At 48.2% G+C, this 25,004-nt stretch overlaps 1 protein-coding gene across 12 annotated transcripts in view; it reads left to right on the plus strand.

The window, feature by feature from the left end:
* Positions 1-25,004, plus strand: part of ADGRB2 (adhesion G protein-coupled receptor B2) — a 1,170,899-nt gene that overhangs the window by 557,034 nt on the left and 588,861 nt on the right. For 9 of the 12 annotated variants that reach the window (XM_069622503.1, XM_069622504.1, XM_069622505.1 and 6 more), the window contains one exon: positions 3,421-3,585. The exons of the other annotated variants lie outside the window; for them this stretch is intronic. In XM_069622503.1, the coding sequence (XP_069478604.1) occupies positions 3,421-3,585 (165 nt within the window). The remainder of the gene's footprint in view (positions 1-3,420; positions 3,586-25,004) is intronic. 12 annotated transcript variants of the gene reach the window in all.

Here is a 25,004-nt window from a genome sequence, read left to right on the forward strand (position 1 = left end):
TTGATTAGTCAAGAAGACTGCAGAAGGAAAGCAGGAGTGGGTATTCTAATAAGAAGAACGCTCAGTGGGGAGGTCTTTAGGGTCTGTTCAGATGTGGAGGGGAGGGCCCTTCTGGTCTCGGGAACCATTAAGAGGGTGCGCTTTACACTCACCACGGTCTACGTCCCAAACGGAGAACAGCTAAGATTCCTGAAGGGTACCCTTTCAAAAATAATGCTAGAGACCTTGGGACACCTTATTCTGGGAGGGGCTTTAATATTTGGGCTGATGTCAATTTAGATAGGCAGGTGTCACTTGTCAACGAACGTGAAGTGCATAAGCCGGGGTACAGGGAGATCAACGATCTAATGGAAATATATGGGGAGCGGGATCTATTGCAGCATCTCCACCAGGAGCAAAGGGGCTACACCTTCTACTCAGGGCACCCACGGCACCTTTATGAGGATCGATTACATGTATATTTCAATGGACCTGGGGGGGTTGCACAGAACTCAAGAGATTCACCCAATCGCCTGGTCGCACCACGACACGGTAATGGGTGACTTGGACTGGGTGGGAATGTGCCCCAGGGACTCGCAGTGGAGGTGCAATGAGTCCTTGTGGAGAGACCTTGTGTTTCTTTTGGAAAATGACAAAGGAAATCGGGATTTACTTTCACACTAATCATACGGGGGAGGTGGAGAAAAGAACTGTATGGGAAACGGGGAAGGACACACAGAGGGGGATCCTGATCAGGGAGGGGCATTTGCTATGAAATGCTGTACGAATCAGAGTCCACATCAGAGGAGAGGGACGCAGATGCATACCTAGCAGACATCCATCTACCCAAACTGTCAGAGCTCGAAACTGGTATCCTAGAGGTATCCATAACAGAAGAAGAGGTTGGGGAGGTGGGGAGGTTGCCGCTTGGAAGGGCTCCAGGGGAGGATGGCTTCTCAGCAGGGTTTTACAAATCATTCCTCCCGGTGTTACTCCCGTTTATGACAACTATTTAACGATATAGTGAATACGGGTAAGACCCCGGAGTCCTTCTCCCTAGCGCTTATCTCGGTAATGCACAAGAAAGGGAGGGAACCCCGGACGTGTGGCTCTTATCACCCCATCTCCCTTTTTAACATTGATGCCAAAATGTAGACCCGGGTGTTAGCGGCCAGATTAGAGGGGTATATGCCAAGACTGAGCCACCCGGACCAGTTAGGGTTTATTAAAGGTTGTCAGGGGGCTGACACAATGAGGAAAACGTTACACCTAATGCATGAAGTCCAGGGGCTCCCCAGGGGCCCCTCCCTCCTCTCGGTGGATGCTGAAACGGCATCCGGTAGGGTGAGTAGGGGTTCCTCAGAGCAGTGCTCAGTAAGTGTAGTATCGGAGAAAGGTTTCTCAAGGGTGTTATGGCAGTGTACTCCTCCCCCAAGACATGTGTGATGGTGAAGCAGTGACCAACGTCGGGGATTGAGATGGGGAGTGCCATGACCCACTGTAGGAATGAAATGCGACCGGGGTGAAGACTCATGTTGAACAAATACTGACAGTATGTCTGTGCGGAGACCAGGTGCCAATGTTAAATGTTGACTTCTTTTTCTTTTTTGTTACCGAAGGGACTAAAGATTTGACTAGAGCAATGAGAAAGCAGTACTAAGGAGGGAGGGAGGGGGGGCGGGAGTGGAGAGGGCGGGGGAACATACAGTGGGGAAGTTGCGTGGGAGGGGCGGCAGGAGTGTACGACGAGCTGTTCTTCCAATTGCCGGGGCATCGGATCTTGTGGGCTCATGTAAACCTACTTCAGTGCGGCATCTCCCAGCAGTGTGTAAGCTGGTCTTGCGCGTACACCCAGTGAATCCCCGACCAATGGATGGTTCAGCGTCTTCTACTGGTGTGATCGATACTGACCCGATTGTATAATCACAGCAGCGTATTAGAATAACCAAGGTGAGGCGTTCCTGAAGGCAAAGCTCATGACTGCTGAGCATTCTGCTGCTGCTGTCCTCGTGCAACTCAAAAAGTGCTACAAGGAGGGACTGTGCCCAGAAGTGCAGATAGCATCTGGACAATGCCATGCCACAGCAAACTATCAGTGCTTTCCATCCATGTACTCCCTCTGGTAAAAGCTTAGATGTTTGATGGGCACCCCTTTCCTTCTTATCTAACCCCTTCCTTCCAAACCCTACCATGTTGGCAGTGGACACAACCTTCATACCTCTGGCATGGGCCAGACAGAGGGATTTGCACCAAGTGTCCTCCTGACTCCAGACATCTTGAGCGCTTGCGTGTCCATGTTCTAGATGATTTTGTGGAACCCCTTAAAGACACAGAAAAGTGAACCTCCAAGTTTCTTTCCCTTTGGGGAATGTTATTTAGCATTTGGTGCTTTATTTCTTTTAGAAAGTGTTATTGCGTTTTACGCTGCACTATTTTGCTTACTCACGACATTACCCACTCTGCCGAGGTGCCCAGCTTTGCCTGGCAAACCAAATGGTCTCCAGATAAACCTGCCCAACCTCCCTTTGAGTCCAAGCTTGAATTTGACTCCAACCCGCTTGTCTTTGTCAACCGCTTCCATTGCTGCTATCACCTAGGCTGGAAGAGTAAGAGACGTGCCCATTTGTAACCTGAGCTGTGAACTTCCTTGTAACTTCTGCGCCCTGATACCCTCGGGTCTGGTGCGCAATACAAATAAATAAACAAACAAACATTCCCACGCTGACTTGCATCCGAACCCAGCTGGCTTTCCTGATCATTACAGGGTGCGTCAGTGCCATTCACCCATTTCACTTCCAGTTCCTGTGCCATCCTTCAGCCTTCCAAGTACAAAGGATTTAGGCCATTTTTATGATCCGAACCAACACATTTGAATAAAAAGCTAGATAACTCTTTAGAGAATATCTTTCTGGTTTGACAGCAAATGCAAGTTACATGTACATACGTGTACATGGGTGGTCTTTTGCAGCAGACTGTTCCCAACCATGAAAGGTGAGGCTGGAGGACACTCTATAGTGGACACCAGTAGAGCAGACACATGGACATCTTATCACACCTGCTGTTCAGTGGACTATACACTCAATGTCCACATAACATGTTTAAATGAATGTGCCCCTTCTCTTTGGGCTGTGCAGGTTTCGTTCTTTCCTGCGACCATGTGAGACTATGGCAGTTTCAAGTCTGAAAAGCAGACCGGTACTTGCATGTAACAGTAGTTCTGCAGTGTGCATATGTTGGAAATATTCACACCTAACCTTAGTTGTTGGCTCTACAGCAGACCTCTTGTTTGGAGAACACTGTTTGCAGGTGAGTAGGATATTTACATCCTTGCGTGTAGACGCGCGCGCGTACTCATCTGTGGGACTGTGAGCAGAAAGAACATGCTTGGATTTCTGGGAGTGTGTGGGAACGGGTCCTGGTGATTGCTGTGCTGTATTGCAGTTCATGGCCTGTGGGAGGAGTGGTCACCGTGGAGTTTGTGCTCCGTCACATGCGGCAGAGGCTCGAGAGCCAGAACGCGGATCTGCGTTGCGCCGCAACATGGAGGGAAGGCCTGCGAGGGTTCCGAGACGCAGAGTAAGGTCTGCAATTTGGCAGTGTGCCCTGGTTAGTACTCCACTCTTTCTCTGTGTCTCATTTGTCTTATACCCTCTACCCCCCGGTTCATCATGTCCCTTGATTTACCCATGTTTGTATTCTTTTGTTGCTGTTGGATGTCTTAGTTCTTTTGAAAGATATGTTTATTTGCCATCAGATCTGCAGGTGTCCTGTAGAACTCAGAGGGAACCAGGCAGCCAGGCACGTAGGCAGACAGGGGTGTTAGCAGGGAGGGGGAGAGGGATGGAAGAAGAGAATAGGAGGGTCTTGAGGAGCTCTGGTACTCTCTGCTTGGAGAAGCTACTGACCTGCAGAGACGTTGGAACTGGAAGACCGAAGGGCTCTAGCAGGGAGGTATTTAGGGAGAGAGAGTTGGATGTAGTGCGGTCCCAGGCCCCAGAAAGCCTTGTGGACGATGCAGAGGGTTTTGAACTTGGTCCTAGCAGCAAATGGGAGCAGGTGGAGAGATTTTAGGGCTGGAGAGATACAGTACCTGGGCTTAAGGCCAAGGATAAGTCTTGCCGTCCTATTCTGGATTAGTTGAATGGGGTGAAGGGAGGATAAAGTAAGATTGGGGAAGAGGTTGTTGCAGTAGTCAAGCCTGGAGCTAACCAGACCTCTGGAGACATTGAGTTTCTGGGGGAAGGTGAGGAAAGGGAGAATGCCCCTGAGGAGGTGCAGATGATAGTGGGCCTTCATGGCAAGGTCTGTGATGTGAGGAGAGAAGGATAGAGAGGAGTCGAAGATGACACCAAGATTTTTAGCTTCACAGGAGGGCAAGGGGAGGGGACCCATAGAGGGCGGCCAGAGGGAAGGAGGGAGCTGGGGTCCGAAGGAGAAGGATCTCAGTTGTACAGGCATTAAGGCAGAGATCATTGGTGGCACACCATGACTGAATAGCAGACAGTCAGGGATGGGAGAGGAGGACGTAGGCAAAAGAGGGAAGCTCGAAGGAAGGCTGCGTGTTGTCTGCATATACATATGTTTATTATGTAAACATGGAAGGTCAAGCAGAACGACCACTGTATATGAAAGAAGAGACCTCTTAAATTCAATGGGCCGTGTTTGGTGAATGGACTTTAAATTCATGATGTGAACTTTCAAACATGTGCATGCTAAGCTTACAACACAGCATGCACGCCCCCGCTGCCCTGGGCGCTGCTCATAACCTCAGAGAGCATCATGTCCACATGCACCGCTGCATGTCCTATGGAATCATGTATGTGAGCCCTAAAAGCCTCTCTTGGGGCCCAAACAGTTGTTTAGGATAGTTTGTATGATTGTGTGTGTATGTAAATTAATTAATTAATCTTTTACAACGCGCTAAATAGCAGAGACCAGTCTCTAAGCGCGGGACCGGGATTTGAACCTGGGTTGCTCTGTGTGGTCATTTAAGTGGACTCAGCGTAAAGCTTTAAAACCCTGCAGGTTCCTGAAGAACGCTTTAATTGAAGGGAGATCATCTAAAAACACACCGAATTTCGACAGTTATGGGAAAATGCACAATCACAGCCAGGCTCGGACCAGAAACGTAGACAGGATAGGGCCTGAGCGGGCAAGGCCCACCCAAAATCTGTAAATGCCCACTCAGCAGAGCTGTGCGGGCATATACAGAGGTTAATGGCACTGCAGTGGGCCCAAGTACAGTAGCTTCAGGCCCTGCTTGTTAGACAATCCTGGCTATGTCTCTGGCTCGGGCTGACCTATAGCGAACCAAAAACACAAAACGCTGGCCTTGCCTGTTTTTTTGGTCGATGTAGCCCACTTTTTTGGCCTGTATGGGCCAGTTTATCAAAAACCACACCCTTGGGTACTACTCAAACTGTCTGTCACAAAAGGAATGAATTGCCACATTCGGGGTTACGCGCATTTTCGCAATACATGGTCTGATCAATTCTGGAGTCTTTTGTATGGGGCAGAAGCTCTTGTTCAAACCACAGGGGCGTAGCACATTTGGGAAAAGGTGAAACACTGTTTGAGTGTCTAGAGGGTCTCTATTTGTCTTGTGCTTCTTTATGGTGGTCAGAATCTTTACTTTTTAATTGTGTGTAACCATTTACAATTGGTTGCTTGTAATTTGTTTTGTTTTTTATATGGTTTTAATGTAGGGTGAAAGGTTAATGTAACCATATGCACTTAATAAAAAAAAAAGAAATTGCCATTGGTAAATGCGTTCCACTTTTTCTTTGGTGCCCGAGACAATTTCATGCCCCGGTCCGACCCTGACCACAACGTGCACCCCTATAATTGGCCACACAGATCAGCACACATGATATGACAGATGACGTCACATATGACTCCAATTGCATCGTAGTGGCGCTTGAGGTCTACTGTGCAAAGAGGTTACACACTCATCTTTGCCCAGGTAATGGCTAGGGCCTTTCAGGCTTTTCTAGCTGAGTGACAGTAACCCCGGGTCCTGGACCTGTAGGTGGGCCGCTGAGAACATGCGTAACAGGTCCGCTGGGAGGGCCTGTCCTTTATGTACAGGTCCTACCCGCAGGAACTGGGTAGCGCACAAGGACAGCACACACAGAACTTATAAGCAGCACACAGGCAGGCTATGCCATTTCCATGCTGACTGGCACTAGTCCCATGTTCATCCTCTGGTCATCATGGGTGATCCCTCACTACAGATGTTACCTGTGTCACCTGTGAGCACTCCCCATATCTGCACACCTGCCTCGTGCCTGAGGTATATCCTCACTTGGACCCCCTCACTTACACTGCGGAGAGCAGCACATACACACCACGGTCCTAGCGGTGGCTGTGAGCTGCGCCGGTGTCTCATACGGTTGCCATAGTCTGAGCAGAACCTCAGCCGCTGTTTCTCTGATGATCAGTGCTTTGTGTGAAGTGAGGCCTAGTCCGGGGGCCGAGAGTTTCTCCGAGGCCTGTAGTATGGTGGGCGCAGACTTGGGCGGCATTTGTGTTAACACGGCACTTGTAATGAGACCCCACAAGGAGAGGTTTGCGAGGTCTCCCCCTAGGAAAGTTGATTAAAACTAGTGCCAAATTGTGCCTTTCTAAGCGCACGGGTAGGATAGCTCAGTGGCAACGCGCTCGTGGTGGAAGCAAGAAGACGCAGAGCAACACAGGTTTGAATCCTGCGCTTAGACACCTCTTCGGTATTGAGCGGGTTATAAATAAATAATTGTAATAATCATTTGGCGAGTAACATTAGCAAGAATTGTAGGCAGGGCTGGGGTGCCAGTCCTACATGGAATAATTGAATAATTGCAAACAATAGAAACTGTGAAAGCCATGCTTTTTAAAGCATCTGGGTCAGTAGCACTCACCAAAAACATGACGGTATTCACAAAAAAAAAAGTCCCAGGCACTGGAGAACTTTACAGGCATTTTGGGAAGATTATTTTAATATTGTGATAGTGCCATGCCGTGCTTATGGGCCGTTGGCAGCCACTAGGTAACGTCACCGGAGCACTTGAGAGTTCCTAATCCTTAAAAGGAAACCGAAGATGCACGCCTTGGCCTCTTGTGTTTCTCTCGCTCACTGGGCTCAGGGGCGCCACTGGCAGGTTCGGGGGCGCCACCGGCAGAAGCAGCGATTCACTCACTGGGCTCAGGGCGCCACTGGCAGAAGCAGCGATTCACTCACTGGGCTCAGGGGCGCCACTGACAGAAGCAGCGATTCACTCACTGGGCTCAGGGCGCCACCGGCAGAAGCAGCGATTCACTCACTGGGCTCAGGGCGCCACTGGCAGAAGCAGCGATTCACTCACTGGGCTCAGGGGCGCCACTGACAGAAGCAGCGATTCACTCACTGGGCTCAGGGCGCCACCGGCAGAAGCAGCGATTCACTCACTGGGCTCAGGGCGCCACCGGCAGAAGCAGCGATTCACTCACTGGGCTCAGGGGCGCCACCGGCAGAAGCAGCGATTCCCTCACTGGGCTCAGGGGCGCCACCGGCAGAAGCAGCGATTCCCTCACTGGGCTCGGGGGTTGCCACCGGCAGTGGTCCCGGCCGTTGCCGGGTTAACCACAGGTCCGCCTGTTGTAGAGGCGGACCCTCATGACGTAGAGAGAAAATGGGGGAATTGTGGGTAAGGCGCTAACGCGCCAGTTAATGTTGGGATTCTAATAAAGGTGATTTAACCAACCTCTCCGTGCGTATGCGTTTTCCTTCCTCCACCCTGTGCAACATTGGCGACGAGGACTATCCAGCATGCACCAGAGTCCTCCTTCGGCCATCCTCCATGCCTCCTCCTCCTCCTCCCGCCCGAAGCCACAAGCGACGGAGTCCTCCTCCGGCAGTCCGCTGAGCAGTGTTGCCAGGTCGGAAGGAAAAAATAAGCTGAATGCCCTTCAAAAACAAGCCCAAAACAAGCTGACTCCCATCCAAATACGCGGAAAAAACAAGCGTGCACCTAAAAAGTTGTGGAAAGGTCTCAAAAGTAAGAAACATAACACAACAAGAAAAACATAAATAGACAGAACACTGACATAGTGTGTTAGAACAACAATATTGTATTGCATGGTGACTAGAAGTCCCAGATTGCAAAATAATACGGCCCTGAAATATTTGTATTTATTGTTTTATATAGCGCCTTAATCCAAGGCGCTATATAATATTGTAACATGGCCAATTGGAAGCTGAAAAGAAACATGGCCTTCCTGAATACATCTTTCTGAGAAAATGTTATATATAGATTCCAATAATCATCTAACCTAGTCTTGCAAAAAAAGTTTTAAAAAAATAAATAAATAAAGGATGTTAGTGGATAATGCGTTAGCACTGGGGATATCACCAGGATAATATTGCTATAGAGTGACGCTTGCTAAACTAAACCAATCCCCTTCTTTACATCTTTACATGCCAGTGTGTCTGCCTGCATGACAAAACTTTTAAAGTGCGCTTTTTTTGCATATGTTTAGGCATTTGGCATTGATGGGCCACCTGGTGGGCAAGTAACGATCCCATCAGTGCCAAACACTTAAGCATATTCAAAACACAGGGCGCACCAGCAATTGCCGTCAAGTGCTGCCAGCAGCCCAGTGCAGGACCCTCTGTGCGACGTGTAATGGGCTTAACAGCAATATAAACAGGCCCAATTACACGCGCACAGACGGTCCAACAAGCGGACAAAAACCGCGACAAGCGACCTCCAAATATTATAAGCGACTTTGGGCAAAAACAAGCCCAAAGTCGCTTATAATAAGCGGACCTGGCAACACTGCCGCTGAGCCTCCTCCTCCTTCCTGGCCTGAAGCCGCACACGCCGACATACGCGGACGGAGCTGTCTCCCTCGGCAGTCTGCCGCGCCTCCTTCTATTCCTCCATATGAAGCAGAGAGCACCTGACACACACTCTACGACAGCCCGGCATTCTGCCAAGTCTCCTCCCTCCTCGGCCAACACACGTGCGACGCATGGTCGCAGGCAGCCCAGCAGAGACATCAGCCCGGGCCCAGGCAATCCTCCAGCCCCCACCTCCTCCTCCTCCTTCACATGCCACTGCCACCGTGGAGCACATTTTGGACCTGGCTGAATGTGTCTAGCCACCACACGCAGCCACGCAAAAATTGAGACGGGTTTTCACCCCTCTTCTAAGGACACTGCATGAGATACAATAACGCCCAGCCAGAGAAGCAGCTCAGCACCTCACCAGCGCCAATACAATCTACAGCACCGGTGAGTGAACCCAGCCCATACCCAGGGTGCCGCACCTCAGTCCACACCAGGACACGTCTGACCTTGCTGCTTAAGTTTACCTAACCTGCGCTCACCAGAACTCCAGGGCCCCATATTCCAACCTCAAGCACCGCCAACAGCGCACCTCCACCTGAGTGACGTCGAGGACTCCAGTCAACCTGTAAGATGAGCAACCCGGCGTCACCCCAGCCTGCCCGCGCAGCGAAGTCAATTCAATTACGTTTGCCGCCACCATTCACAATGATCCCCCAGGCCACGAAGGGGCCCAGATGGACCGAATGGATGGAAGATTCACAAATCCCACAAGTCCCGCATTAGCAGAGGCAGTGCTACCGCTGCGGAATGTCATTCCCACATTCTGGGTCATGCCCAGCTCTGTCACAACGATGCACAAACTGCGGGAGAGAAGGACATTTTCACTCAGTGTGCAGAGAAGGGATACCATTCCCTCCAACACGCCCACAAGCGCCCACCAGGACACCTTTTTGGCCTCCGCCCCCACAATATGGACAGCCAAGATACTACCAGCAGAACCCACGGCAGTTTGTCAGAGCCATCAATGAGTACCAAGGCTATGAGTACACAAATACGCCCAAGCACACAGACCAACCACGATACCTAACAGATGAATATGAAAACCCACCAGAAGAATATGGGGACGAAGGATATTACCAGGACGCCCCGGCAACCACCTATGGCACGTACCACAACCCGCATAATCAAGACGAATATGTCAACCTCATATTTGACAATGAGGAAGCCAGAGAGGCCCCCAAAATCCCCATCAAGATGGAAAACCTATTCCTGTTCATGGTGGACTCTGGCACCACTGTAAACATCATGGGCGAACAGGACTACGCCAAGATGGCAAACCCGCCGACGCTAGAGCCGTCACATTTGCCGATCTTCCAATGGGGAGCCACCACACCATTGCAGACAATTTGACACTTTACATGCCGCCTTCTCCTGAACGTAAGTCAGGTAGACACCACCATCCATGTCATTCGCTCACTTACTAGGAGTCGGTGCCTACTCACTTATCACACAGCTTCTCGCTTAGGGCTGATCGAAATTCACGTAAAAGCTGGCGACACCATCACCGCAACATCGAACAAACAAAGCCCGAAAGGTCTCATCGGGGCAATCGTAGTTGGACAATCCCAAAAACTCATCACGCAGGAAGACATCACGCAAAGATTTCCAAAAATATGCTCAGGCTTGGGGAAACTCAAAGGTCCCCCCATAAGACTCCACATTGACCCCACGGTAAGACTAGTGCCACAACATCCCAGAAGAGTCGGGTTTCACCTGCAGGAAGCAGTGTCGAAGGCGCTTCAACAACTACTCTCAGATGGCATCATTGAGCCAGCGACAGGACCAACCCCATGGGTGTCTCCCCTAGTGATAGTGCCCAAAGAAGGGGGCAAAATACGGCTGTGTGTAGACATGAGGGTAGCCAATACCGCCATTCAATGCGAAAGAGATCCAGGTCCGGGCCTTAAGGACATGATGGTACAGCTGAACAATGCCCAGATGTTCTCGAAACTTGACATAATCCAGGGCTACCATCAACTAGAGTTGCATCCTCACTCCAGAGTGATCACGACATTCGCAACTCATGCTGGGTTGTTCAGGTACCGTAGGTTAAATTTTGGGATCTCGTCAGCTGCCGGAATTTTTCAGGAAACAATACACCAAATCATCAGACTCATACGGGGTGCCCTGAATTACAGCGATGACATCCTCATCTTCGGGTCGTGAAAAGAGTGTCACGACGGAGCGCTCTACGCCACCTGAAAGACATTGCAAGCTGCTGGCCTTACACTGAACATCTCCAAATGCTGTTTCAGCAAAGCCAAGCTCAAATTTTTCAGACACATCTTCTCCAGTGAAGGTATGATGCCGGATGCCGAAAAGGTCGACATGATCACCAATCTCAACGAACCACAACAGGCCGCAGATGTTCGCTCCTTCGTGGGCATGGCTGGATACTGCGCGAGGTACATACCTCACTATGCCTCCCTCACAGAACCACTCCGGAGACTCCTGCAGAAGGAAGCAGTGTCCACATGGACGCCGGAATGTCATAGCTCCTTCATGGAAATCAAGAAGGCCCTCACTGAAGCTCACCGGCTCGCATATTTCAACCCGTTGTGGCACACGGAAGTGATGGACGCAAGCCCAGTTGGCCTCGGAGCCATCCTGGCCCAAACAAGTGGTGCAGATGTCAACCCCAGACACGTGGTTGCGTACGGAAGCAGGGCACTGTCAACCCCGGAAATGGCTTATTCCCAGGCAGAAAAAGAAAGTCTGGCCGCAGTCTGGGCATGTGAACACTTTCACAACTTTCTTATTGGAAACAAATTCACCTTAATTACGGATCATCAGGCCCTTCTCTCTTTGTTCGGCAACCCTCACACCAAGATGCCTCCGAGGATCGAGCGGTGGGGCATATGCCTCCAAGAGTATGACTATGACATTATTCACCGACCCGGAGGCGACCTAAATCCTGCCGATATTTTGTCGCGGCACCCGGATGGGGCCCGATTACGCGCAAAGGAGACATTGCATATGTGCAGTACATCACTTCGAACTCGCTGCTGCCGGCCTTATCACTCAAGACGGTCGCTGCCGCGTCCGCTGCAGATCTCACAACTGCACTTGTGATCACCCTCACGACAACCAGCAAATGGAGGGACTACCAGAGAGCAATGCTGGCCCACCCGGGGGTGAGCAAACAGGAAATCAAAAGACTGGCCAGAGTGCACAGTGAACTAGCGGTAAAAGACAACAACATCCTACTCAGAGGATGCAGGATCATCATCCCCGACGCTCTAAGGAATGAGGTTGTCCGTACTGCACACAAAGGACACAGGGGGGCTGAAAACACAAAGAAACAATTAAGATGTCATATCTGGTTTCCGTTCCTAGATGCCGCAGTCGATGAACGGGTTAGGAATTGCCATGCCTGTCAATGCACATCACCAGTGGAAACCCTGGCACCCTTACAACAGACACAGATACCTGATCACCCATGGGAAAGAGTAGCCATGGATTTCTATGGACCCACAGAAACAGGTGACTATCTCTTACTCCTGATAGACGAACACTCACGGTTTCCGATACTAAAGAGCGTCGCCTCCACAGCCTTTCCCCAAGTGGCAGCTGCGTTAGAAGAAATACTCAGCGAATGGGGAATTCCCAAAGTGATAAAGTACGACAATGGACCCCCATTCTGCGGGCATGAGTTTGGTACACTGGCCAAGCACTTAGAATTCAACCATATGAAAATCACCCCTCGCTACCCGCAAGCAAACGGGATGGCAGAGCGATTCATGCCTTTGATTAAAAAGACAATCCAGAGAGTGAAGATTGAAACAGTCAACACCCATCAAGCGCTATGTCGCCTCCTCACAGACTATCGAAACACACCACACGAGGCCACAAACAGGACGCCTGCTGAACTCATGTTTCGTTATGAAGTACAAACCCGAATCCCACGGAACCCAACAGTCGGGGAGCCTCCGGACAGTGAGATGCTCCGAAGGGACGCAGAAGGAAAAGAGAGGGCCAAAAGGGACACGGACGCAAGGCGTAAAGCGACGCCGAAAGACTTTCAAATAGGTGACGAAGTTCTGGTACAGCAACCAGTGCTACACAAGACAGACTCTTGTTTTGCATCGAGCCCTTTGAGGGTCACCCCTATAAAGGGGACGATGATCACTGCTCAAGACCAAGACAAAGCCATCACGAGAAACTGCCAGTAGTTCAAACACTATGTAAAGAGAGAAGGCACCGAGGCTCCGGAGAGACCCGTGACCCCAGAGCCACGGGTCCCAAGAGATGACATGTGGACCCCTCCTGAAGGTGGTTTTGTAGACACCGAGCTGAGCATGGAAGTACCGGGCACTGTGAGGTCAGAGGCTCAAGACGAAAGACCTCGCCGGGCCATCAAGAAGCCAGTGCGGCTAGTTGAAGAGTGATGAGTTGATGTTTGGACATATTGTCCGGGGGTGGTGTTCCTGGCTGTTGCAGGGTTAACCCCAGGTCCGCCTGTTGTAGAGGCGGACCCTCATGACATAGTAGGAAAATGGGGGAATTGTGGGTAAGGCGCTAACGCGGCAGTTCATGTTGGGATTCCAATAAAGAAGGTGATTTAACCAACCTCTCCGTGCGTATGCGGTTTCCTTCCTCCGCCCTGCGCAACAGGCAGAAGCAGCGATTCACTCACTGGGCTCAGGGGCGCCACTGACAGAAGCAGCGATTCATTCACTGGGCTCAGGGGCGCCACTGACAGAAGCAGCGATTCACTCACTGGGCTCAGGGGCGCCACCGGCAGAAGGAGCAAGAGGCCTTTGATGGCAATAAAGAGCTTCAGAAAACTCGGCGCATAACATTTCAGCCTGCGCTTGCAATTTGACCTCAGCAGCTGGACATGGGTGGCCAGCCCCTTCCATAGGTTCAGCGTGGGGACTGTACGATGCATAGGAGACCGAATTACCTGGCTCTGGGTGGCATTACTCGGGGACTGGGCCGCTGCGCTTGCCTATGGCCGCATCTTTAAAGCTAAAACCTTGGTGTCAACACACACTCATGACTCCATGCAAATACCACCTCGTGAGCCTTTATCAATGAGTTTAATTTTTACATATGCATCTTCCAGAGTGATGGGCTCACCAGCTGCTGCCAGGTGGCAGAACAGGTTATTTATGACGTCCAAGTGGGCAGTAAAGTGCATACACGTCAGGGGTAAGCAGGGGCTCAAGGCCGCTCCCTTCAGAACCCATTGTCTGTGGCAGCAGAGCCGGAAGTGTGGCCAGGAAGGAAGGCCACATCTAAGTCAGGTCAGTAGGGCCACACAGCAAATGACGCGAGGGGCGGAAAGTGGCCTGTGGCTGTATTAGGAGCAGCCCTGGTCTACCCTATGAATGGCAAAACAAACACAGCACAGTCTTCAGCTGATTCCGGCGCTACTCTTAGGTTGAGCTTGATGTGCGTGTAGAAGCAGCAAGGCACAGGTCTAAATCTCTCAGACAGCGGAGAGAACAAAATTAGTACTACTTCAAACTAGACCTCATTGTAGCCCGCGCTCAAACAAAAAATTGCAAATTCTGGAAAATGTTTGTTGTATAAGTCCAGATAGATACAGAAAACTCTTGAATACGACAACTGTTTTTGGTTTTCTTAGCCTTCTAGGACTTGATTTATTATTATTTGAAAGAAAGCCTATTGTGTGGCGGTTCCTCAGGGGTTTTCGTGTTCGATTCGATTCAAACACGATAGCACGGACTACAGTTTGCTCGGCAATCGTACCGCTGGAGTATACGCTGTATACACTGCAGAATTTCGATAATACATAGACTTGTTTATGGAAACACCGTGAGACACCGTGTCAGAATCGAATTTCAGATTTGTGAAGCACCATATTTTGACTTAAAGACTGCACATGATTGCAATGTCCAATTATCAACCTTTATGCAAGAGAATAATGTGTATGATATAGTGAGAACATGTCAGCCATTAAAACCCCTGAGGAACCGCCACACAATAGGCGGGGAAACACGTGTCGGGACAAGGGACAAGGCTGGTTAACAGAAATTTTACTATTATTTCTTTCAAGTTTGAATGAGTCTTTGAATTGAAATTGAAGTGACTTTCTTTCAACTAATAATAAATCAAGGCCCGGAAGGTAAGAAAACCAAAAACAGTTGTCGTATTCAAGAGTTTTCTGTATCTATCTGGACTTATACAACGAGCATTTTCCAAAATTTGCAATTTTTTGTTTGAGCGCGGGCTACAATGAGGTCTAGTTTGAAGTAGTACCCTATGAATGGCCCAGCAGGCAGCCTGCGGATGTCGGCAGCCGTGCCCTAACCCAACTCCTTGCCACCACTTTCTTTCCCCGTGTATGCAGCTGGGTGATGCCGTGTGTTATGTCATCAGTGACTTCATTGATGATGCTCTTTGTGATGTCATCTGTGGCGTTATTTGTCGGTCTGTGCAGTGCATAATCGGGGTGGAAGTTATGGTTGTGTAGTTTACCATATCTGTCGTCCCAATAGCTAACGTTTTGTCACTTTTATAAATGGGGTGTTTTAAAATGTTACTGAACATCACAATTTAAAAAGCCCCCCTTTTCCAAATGTAACAATTGCGTCTACTTAACAAAGTTTTTTCACTGAATTGCAACAGTTTTTATAACTGATGTTTTTCACAATATTCCAACACTACGCAAGTTTTTAAAAAGTCCTCTTCCAACTTGCGAAGGAAACTCCACAGTCCTGTTTGCAAGCATATTTTTGCATTGCACATTGCTGTGTGTCTCTTTCTGCAACACATGCGTCGCCTGGGGCATGGACGTCGGCCATCCCCAATGCCCCAGGCAACGCAGCCATGAGAGTACCAAGCCACCTGGAGAATGAACACCTGGCACAGTAGCCACCTTAGCCTCCTACTAGCTCTGTTGGACACTGGCAATGCCCTGTGGTAACATGGCCTGGATCATGAGCTTTGGCCATGCCCCAGCCTCCTCTAAGCCACCTAAATTAGCCAATTGGCCTGATACCAGGCCCAGTGGGCACTTCACCCACATAACAAGTCCATGGGCCACTGAACTTTGGCCATGCACCAGGCCGCCGCCAAACCTCCCAAAGTAGCAACCTCAGTGTGGCATGGCCCAGTGGCAAGTTTACCTTTATAATGGGTTCATAAGCCACTGACCATGGCCTGCAACCACAGGCAGTGGCCACCTTGCTCAGAGCTTGGCCTTTAGCTCTCCTCTAGGCCACTCCAAGCCACACACAGAAGCCACTGGCTCTGGCCACTTCACCCATAGCAGGTCTATAGACCACATATAGTACACATATATGTATACTAGCTGATATACCCAGCGTTGCCCAGGGTTTCTTTCCCTCATAGGTACAGGTAACTGTGCAAAATTTGGTGCAGATTGGTGAAATGTTGTGGAATTGTATAAGGAACAATGCTTCGCCAAGCCACAAACCCACACACACATTTTCACTTTTGCTGAAATCCAGGTAAGGGGGTGGGCTGTCCACATTTCATGTAGCCAGTAATGTCTGGAGGGGCCTAATAGTTGACTGTGCAGAATTTGGTGCAGATTGGTGAAACGATGTGGAATTTCATAGGGAACATACGCAAAGCCACAATCCCAGTGACGTTTGCTGAAATCCAAGGAAAGGAGTGGGGTGTCCAAATGTCATGTAGCTAGTAGTGTCTGGAGGGTCGCAACAGGTGACTGCAAAATTTGGTGCAGATTGGTGAATAAGTGTGGGATTGTATAGGGAACATACGCGAAGCCACAATCCACAAACCCAGAGACGTTTGCTGAAATCATGGCCCGCCATGCCACCCTTCTAACCAAGACAACGGGTTTCAGGATTTTATCTCTGAAGAAAAGCAATCCTGGCCCACCGAGTCACCATTCTACGCAATATAGACAGAACCAATCTCTTCATCAAGTTATTCCTATAGTCTGAGTCCCTATAATTAGCTAAATATCCCTGTGCAAGGTATCTTGCCCTCCCTCAGAAGGGGCTAAACTTGCCCTAAGGTGCGCTGATGTTTCGCCGGTTTAAAGGGAGGGATTATCAAGGACCTTACCCTATCCTCACTCACTACTCACTACTTTCCTGCATCTAAAAAGATGTGCACACTTCTTGAAGGTCGATCTTGTGCTTTTATTGTCATCGCCTTCAGTCTGTATGTCTTATTATTCACAAGTATATATCTGATCAAATAATTCTAAAAACAAAAACAGTGTTATTCCTTTTTGCTGTCTAGAGTAATAAATGATGTGTCTAAACCACTGAGCCCTGATCTGTTATGGTGGGTATCGGGGTTTAGGTCATCACTTCCAAACCGCTTAATTTGTCAACCGGTTTCAGCGATTTTGCATATATTCCCGCTTTCTTCAGGACATATAATGGCAGCAGGTGGCAGGACGTTTTCTCTGAACAAAAAGCAACCCTAAACCACAATGACAACCTTCTTTCTATGCATGACACCAGGTGGCAGAAAGAATCTTTTGATTGTTGTGTAATCATATAAAGAAAACATCCAACTTTGATGGATCAACTTCTGGGCCACCAATCGTCCAGGGATGAATAACGTTTTCTAAACCATCAATCAGCCCCACACCTCTCGTACACCAGAAGGGATCCAGATAGATTGGAAACACAAGCAAATTATAAACTCCCTTGTCCAATTTTGGTAACGTGGATGGAACGGCAGGCTTATCTCCGCAAGGTCGTGGATCGTTGGTTAGTTGCAACACAGTGAAAATACAATTATTACCTAATGATAAAAGGTACTCCAGTAAAGGTTGAATAACAATATCTATTTATTATTATTACATCATACAGTTCTAGCACACTCCAAAATACAACCCACCCTGTAAAGGAACACAGAGAACAGACAGTTACACGAAATAAACAGAAGCACTCTAGATACTGACAGCAGGATAGTCGGTAAAGCTATTAGTCTTAACTGTTCAAGTTTATTTGGCTTCAGCACAAAGAGAACAAGGGGTCGTAAATGTCACCGGGGCCTTCGGAGAAGGACCAGGGGGACAGAACCACAATGTACCTGGTGCTTGAGATGATCTTGATGCTCGACTTCGTTGAGTGGCTTTAAGGATGCTTTGCAGCTCCTGTGACAGAGTTCAGAACGGGAGACAGCTGCGGGTATCAAGGGCCAGGCAGTTCGGCAAGCAAGGCTGGACAGCCGGCTGCCGGTAGGCCTACATGGTGGCTCGGGCTTAAGCATCGTCTCTGTGCTGGTTGGTGGATCTTGAACGCTGGTCGAGGCGTCTCGGATGGCTTTAGTGACTGCAGCATGACAGCAGTCAATGGTGCAGCTGATCGCGGTTCGAGGGTTTGACTGCCTGGAAAATGTTTTTAAAAGATGGACGCTTGTTGATGCTTGTTGTGGCACACCTCCTAGCTTCTTCCCTGGGCACGTGTCGTCCTTCAAGGTGGACGGCCCAAACCTTAGGAGAGTGTTTGCAGGCAACGGCCTTATCCTTTGGTCAGAGACTCTCTGGCACTTCCCACCTTGGAAGCTTGCTGCCAGAACCTAGTAGGGCATGCTGTGTGCTGGCTGAGTACTGGTTCTGGAGCTGCTCCCTGGGTCCTCTGATGTTGGTATCTCCCTCTGTTCACTGGGCGATGTTTAGGGGGCGGATCTCGCTTCCCTCTTAGACATCCTTGACTTCCTTCACTGGCAGAAGCTGTATGGCAGAAGCTGTAAGGGAGACTGCACCTTCAGCTCGGGCCCAAATTAGTCCTCAACCCTCTTTTAAAGCCAAATGGGCTCCAGTGGTTGGTGCAGTCTAAGCCTACCTTAATGAACCAAACCTGGTTCCCCACCAACAATCTTCTGTTTTGTGTGAGGTCATAACCAGAGTGCTTTGCAACAGGAAAGGTAACGGTTGGCAACATGTACTACTAAGTCCCACCCGTCTTCTTGTCTGTTGTCTCTCTGGTTAATTGAGCTCTCTGTGGTTCGTGATTAAATCACAGGTCTCCCTTGAAGTTTGTGGTGAGAACAGATTTTCTGTCTCCAGCAAATCACATACTTCTTCCCTTTGAAAGGGGGTCCCCTTGCAGGGTTGCCTACTGTAAATAGTTGTCCCAGATATGACATTCACTGCACTTCATACAGAGGGGTGGAAGCTAGCTTCAAGCTGACACATTGTATATCAAAAAGGTGTTGGGATGTCCTGTCCTTTTAGTACTGTGTCCAGGCCTCTTCACAGGCCTGCTTCAATTAACTCTCATCAGTATGCACTGCCACCACACAACTACAATGGGCAGTACGGATCCATGGAGCCTTTGATATTTAATTAGGATGGCCATGGCAGGAGGAAGTTGTTGCCTTCCACCTTCATGAGATGCTTTCATGTACTCCTGACTGTCACATTCCATCTAAATATGACAGGCACGACTGTGCCTGTAGGCTGTGTCCCCCCAGAGTACATTTGACTATGTGTTTGTTTTGCGGTGAGCATAGGAAAATGTGTGCGGATTAGCCCCCAGCATTTTCCAAGGTTGATCTCCTATTATTTCAATTCCTACAAAATTTCCAAAACGCGGATGGTCGAATTCCTCACACCGACAAATGGATGCTCTTCAGTGTACACACCAAGCATGACCTAAAAATCAGAACAAAACCACACCCTGTTCTTTCTGTTTTCATTTCTGGGACCTCTGCAACCAAATATTCTTCAGAGAGGAATGAAAGCCCTGTACTATATATATTTTCTGGTAAATTAAAATAACTTGCACAAATTGCAGCCCTAGCCTTGCCCGCAGTAAACCAACCAAAGGAAAGCAAAGGGTTAAAATGATAATGTTCTTCCTTCGCTTTAGCTTAAAGATCTAGCAAGTGTCTGCAACCTTTGGCTCTCCAGATGATTTGGACTACATTTCCCATCATCGTTTGCCAGTACAGTCAGTGGTGAAGGATCATTGGATTTGTAGTCTGAAACGTGTGGTGTGCCCGCATGTTGCAGAGCCCTATAGGCCTACAAAATGTATATTTACTTATCTGTATCTCTACAGCACTTTCACCAAAGTTTGCACAACAAATAATCTATTATTTCAAATAATGGTACATGAATCCGGCAAATGTTATAAAGGGATGTATGATGGGATGGTGGGCAGAGAGGAGCCTGGACCTATTCCATAAAGCAGCACAATGCCAGTCAAGGCAAGTGCCTGGCGGTAGCTATGGGCCATCTTAGAAGACAGGTGTTCCACATATGGCTAAGTATAGCCTTGCTTACACAGCTGCTTGGCTAGGGCACACTTGAGACCCAAACCACACCTAGCAATGAATACCTGAGAAACTTGGAGTGTTCAATTAGCCTGTAAACATCCCAGTTGACACTCTTAAAACTGAGTTCAGTATTTAGGAACATTCTTACGTACATGGCATGACTTAGCGTGACCATCGAGAGACGGAAGACGATCGTATCACTTCCATTTTGGACATGAAGTCCCATACTGCAATTTCTGCCAGTATTGTGCACGTTGTGACATACAAGCGCCTGTATCCTCATTGCAGTCTATAGGTACACATCTACAGCATGACAACTATTGGTCAAACAATGGGAAAAGGCAACTCCAGATTGGGAGGATGGGCCAATCGGAAGGAACCCTGTTACTCTGCTGTAGGCTGAGGCAATACAGTGGAGAAGGGTCAGCTGAGCTTACATTATGACAGGCCTGTAGGAAGGCTAAGGCCCCCGCCAGCCCACACTTCAAGAAGGACCTGAAGTCCTACTCTTCAAAGAGCATCTGGGAATGGCTGATTGCTCCACTCAACCCCATGTCTCCCTTCCTCTGCTTCCGTTACCCATACCAGCTCCTCTGAAACTCCTGCATCATACCTATAGCCGCCGGGTGCGTCGCCTTTGTTTAGCGCTCCATTGCGCCCCAGTTATGTTTGCGTTTTATAAATCCTGTACATACAGTAATCTCAGCAGAGGAAGAATGTTACAGATCCCGCAGTTCACCCAGACACTCTCAGGGACTTCATTGATATTATGATGGTGGTCCCAGGGTAGTGAAATGGAACGTCTCACTGATTATGGCCATCTGGGTATCGGGTTGTTTGATGTGACTGGAGCCAATATTACTAAATGATCGGGGGCAGCAAAGAAAGTGAAGCCTTCACTCCTCAGGCTTTTTCATCCAAGGGGTTCAGAACCTGGAAACTGCTTTACGAAACCCAGAGGCTGATCTGGAGCGCTGTATTTTACTTAGCTCTGGATAAAGGAATTCTTCAAGGAACTGCAAGAATCAGAAGTCTTTCAAAAGCTCCAATAAGGTGAGAACACTCTCATTAAAACTACCTATAAAAAGTAAAGTTGACAAAGATGGGAACAACAAACAGTCTAAATTAAGTATTTCAGTTACATAAAGGTTATTGTACCAGTCAGTTTGTTTATTTTGGAAGAATATAAATATATATATATATATATATATATATATCAATGTACAGCAATGTAACCAAGCTGAAAATATCCGTATTGTTTTCTGGACCCTGATACCCCTGGGTCTGGCGCGCATTATAAATAATAAAACAAACAAACAAACAAGAAGCTTTCTTAAAAACATACAGTCCATATTTACAAGTAATACATAAAATGAATAATTACTGTGAAAACACAAATGTATACATTATTAAATAGAAATATAAACATTAAAACAAGTCAAGAATTGGCTGATGATACCAATCTTTTCCTAGTGTTCATTGCCAACCCTAAGTATGATATGATATGGTATGTATTACGCACCTGTACAAGTGTTTCTAAGTATGAAAGTAGGGAATATGCAACAGCCATAATAGTTGCTGATATAGCATTCATTGCGGGTCTACACTAAGTGAAGTTATAATTTCACGGAAGCGGTATTAATGTCCGTTTTCGGGGGTTATCATACCCATTACAGAAACACAGAAAATGTAGCAGATCCTCGTTCGCCTCCTTACAAAGTTCATGTACTTAGTTCACATGAGCCTGGAAACGGACCACTTTGAAATAACGGCCTTCAGTGGGAGCAGATCAAAACGGGTTCTTGTTATTAATGAACGGTTCCTCGTAAAGTTTGAGTGGCCAAATAACTCTGTATTTGGATGCTAGAGATTATTAAATTATTTTGTTTAGTTGATGCAGATAGTTCCTTCTTTTCTCTTGTTAGATTGATCCGCTCAATAAGTCGAGCTTTATACTCTGTATTCGCTCGTGTATTTATGGCAGAAGGATTTGAAAAATGACTCCACATTTATCTTGATCATTTTTTTTAATGTAACTGAGCTGGGGTATTAGTAATGGGTCTGTTGCTAGATTTTAAGATATGATGCAGAATCTGATAACATTGAATTGCCATATCATTGCACCCAAGTCTAAGCCAAAGAAGTATAAGCTTGAGGGTGAATCCATCTTCTAGACAAGGCAATCACAGCTCTAAATGTGCGGCACAATTTGCAGCTGAGTTTGGTAAACCCAAACGTTTTATAAATTTAAACTAGAGTAGCCACAAATACCCATATCTTACGGTGGCCTTTACTTTGGGTGGCAATACCCTAAGCAACATCTCCAGGGGATGTATGGTATAGACTTTTACAAAAACTAAAGATTCCACCAACAGAATCATTTTCGATAGTAGTTAAAAGCTTGATTTTTGCCAGACCTGGTAGATGTAAAAGTTTGTCCTTAAAATTGAAAATGGAGCATTTGATTGTTGCGTGGGACGGTGGTTAGGATAACATGTCATAGTTGCTGATTTTGAGACATTTACTTCCAAATCAAAATCTTTCATAAAATCTGAATAAGTGTTGAAAAGCATCTGCAATGCACGTGGTGTCCTCGCAATTAAAACTGTTTCATCCGCATATCAAATATTGGAATGGAAAAATTGCCAAAAGGCTGAACGTCACCCTTTTTTCAATCAATTTTTCAAGAAGCTTGTTGGTATACAGACAATACAGGATCGGGGCCAGCACTCGGCCCTGACGGACTCCTGATTCTACTGGGAAACAGGAAGTACACTGCCCTCCCATGCCTGACCTCACAGATGCCCTTGTATTAGAATGCATCATAATAAGCAGATTGAAGAGGTTTTGTTTGTTTTGTTTGTTTGTTTGTTTATTAATTTTGTATGGCACGCCAAACCCAGAGGTAACAGGTCTTCTGGGCAATAATATACACTTAGGCATTGCCATCATTTCCTTCTGTTGACTTTGTCAATGGTAGCCTTTACATCCATAAAGGCCATGTAAGTCTTTTCCTTCTTTAGCCATATGGAGTTTGACGCTACGAGGTAGAGGTTCAGCATCAGTTCAATCGATCCCGATCCTTCTCAGAACCCCAACTGTAATTCTGTATATGGGCTAACGTTTTGATCAATGGATTCGGCAAAAGGTTCAGCAATATCTTCCTCTTCACTTAAGTACAAGAGTTCCCCCGATCTCCCCTCCTCCGCCTCCTCACCTGATGAGGTTGAATAGTCCAACTTCTTCCTTCAGTTGTGTCGAGCGTTGGGTTTCTTTTTCTTGAGTAGATATGGTCTGCCTCGAAAGGAAGCCACCGTGAACTCTAGGCCAAGAGATCCACAGTGTCTCCCCTCCGTGACAGCCAGATGTTGCATGGGGGAAAAAGCCTTAGCTCAAAAAAACCCTTGGTGCAGAGATAAGTAGATGCCGGAGAAGCTGTCAGAAGACTTGGCTGAAGTCTTAGGTGTGTCCGCAGATTGAAGAAGCGGATGGAGGAAATCCACTGGAATAAGAGACACTGGATCGTCGCTCCTGGAGGATGACTGATGGAAGATCCACGGATTGAAAACACAGCGAGAACAGAAGAGATCCAAATTTGGAAAGGCAGACTGGGAAGGAAGCAATAGATATGCACAGGCAGACAAAGGGAGGCAAGAAACTAGGGAAGGGAGAGAGAGAGCCAGGGAGTAAAGAGGGTGAGCACAATAGCTGGAGTAATGGGTGCAGTTAAACTAGAACACCGCCGGGAAGGTAGCAAAACGAGCGCACGCAACAGAGGAATAAGCACAGTTGCAACGCGCCGAGCTGCCGACAGACGAATGGTAAATACTATCGGTGGCAGCCATGTTGGAAAAAAGAAACTAGACCGTCAAACATGTAGAAAATGAAACGTGGTGGCACAGTCTAATGGCGTCCTAGTTTCCACCTCCTCCACACGCCAGTCGCCAGCGGCTGTGACAGTATGCCCTCTCCGAAGGCCCTTTCCTCTCGGCTTTCCTGGATGGAGTCTGTGGAACTTAAGTAATAAACGGGGAGAATGAATGTGAGAATGTGGTTCCCAGGTATCCTCAGAAGAAGAGTATCCTTTCCAATTAATGAGGTATTCCAGGCGACCTTGGTGATACCGGGAATCTAGGATTTGAGAGACTTCATATTCATCAGAGGCTGGGGGGCGTGGCTACGAGAGCCATGTAGGAGGACGCGTTCCAGCGGAGCTCCCGAGATCCTGAACAGATCCGGGCAAATTAGTGCGGTGTGACGGCTTATTGAACACCGACGATACGCATGCCAGCGTGTGAAAGTGCTACTTATGCACTGTAAACTTTTGGAGGACATAGTAGCCACGGCGGCGAAGATTGGAGAAGAAAAGTCGATAGACGTTGAGGACAAAGGGCGACTCAAAATGGCCGACATGGGCCCGAGACGGAATATAAAAGAGTAGCGGGAAGACCTAATGAGGCCAGCGAGCAGTGCACCCACTCCTCATTCGAAAAACCTGCACAACCCCAGAACCATGTCAAGTAAGGCAGTGCGACCCAAGGCGAAACAGCCCACTCTGGACGACTTCACCAAGACGTCCCCGGGCCCGGATGCCACCAAGAACAAAGACGCATCGGCCGTGGGTGGCGCGACGCCTTCGAGCTCTAATCAAGAAATCCTGGCGGCGATTGCGGACCTGAGAGCAGCCTGGGAGTCGAAATTAGAACAGGCCGTCTCCGAATTAAAAACGGCATTGGACCTCAAAGTTGGGGAGGTCCAGGAGGACGTCAATCTGCTGAGACAGGACATTAGGGTTCTGGCAGAGCGCACAGAGTCTCTGGAAAAAGAAGTTGGCCCGAATACGGCGGACTGCGCCACCCACAAGGCAAAACTGCACGCCCTAATTCAAAGGGTGGGCAACTTGGAAAGTAGAGCGGAGGAGGCGGAAGGACGAGCCCGTCGCAACAATATCCGC

The sequence above is a fragment of the Ambystoma mexicanum genome, chromosome 11 (assembly GCF_040938575.1).
Source record: "Ambystoma mexicanum isolate Mex_15411 chromosome 11, UKY_AmexF1_1, whole genome shotgun sequence".
Classification (NCBI taxonomy): domain Eukaryota; kingdom Metazoa; phylum Chordata; class Amphibia; order Caudata; family Ambystomatidae; genus Ambystoma; species Ambystoma mexicanum.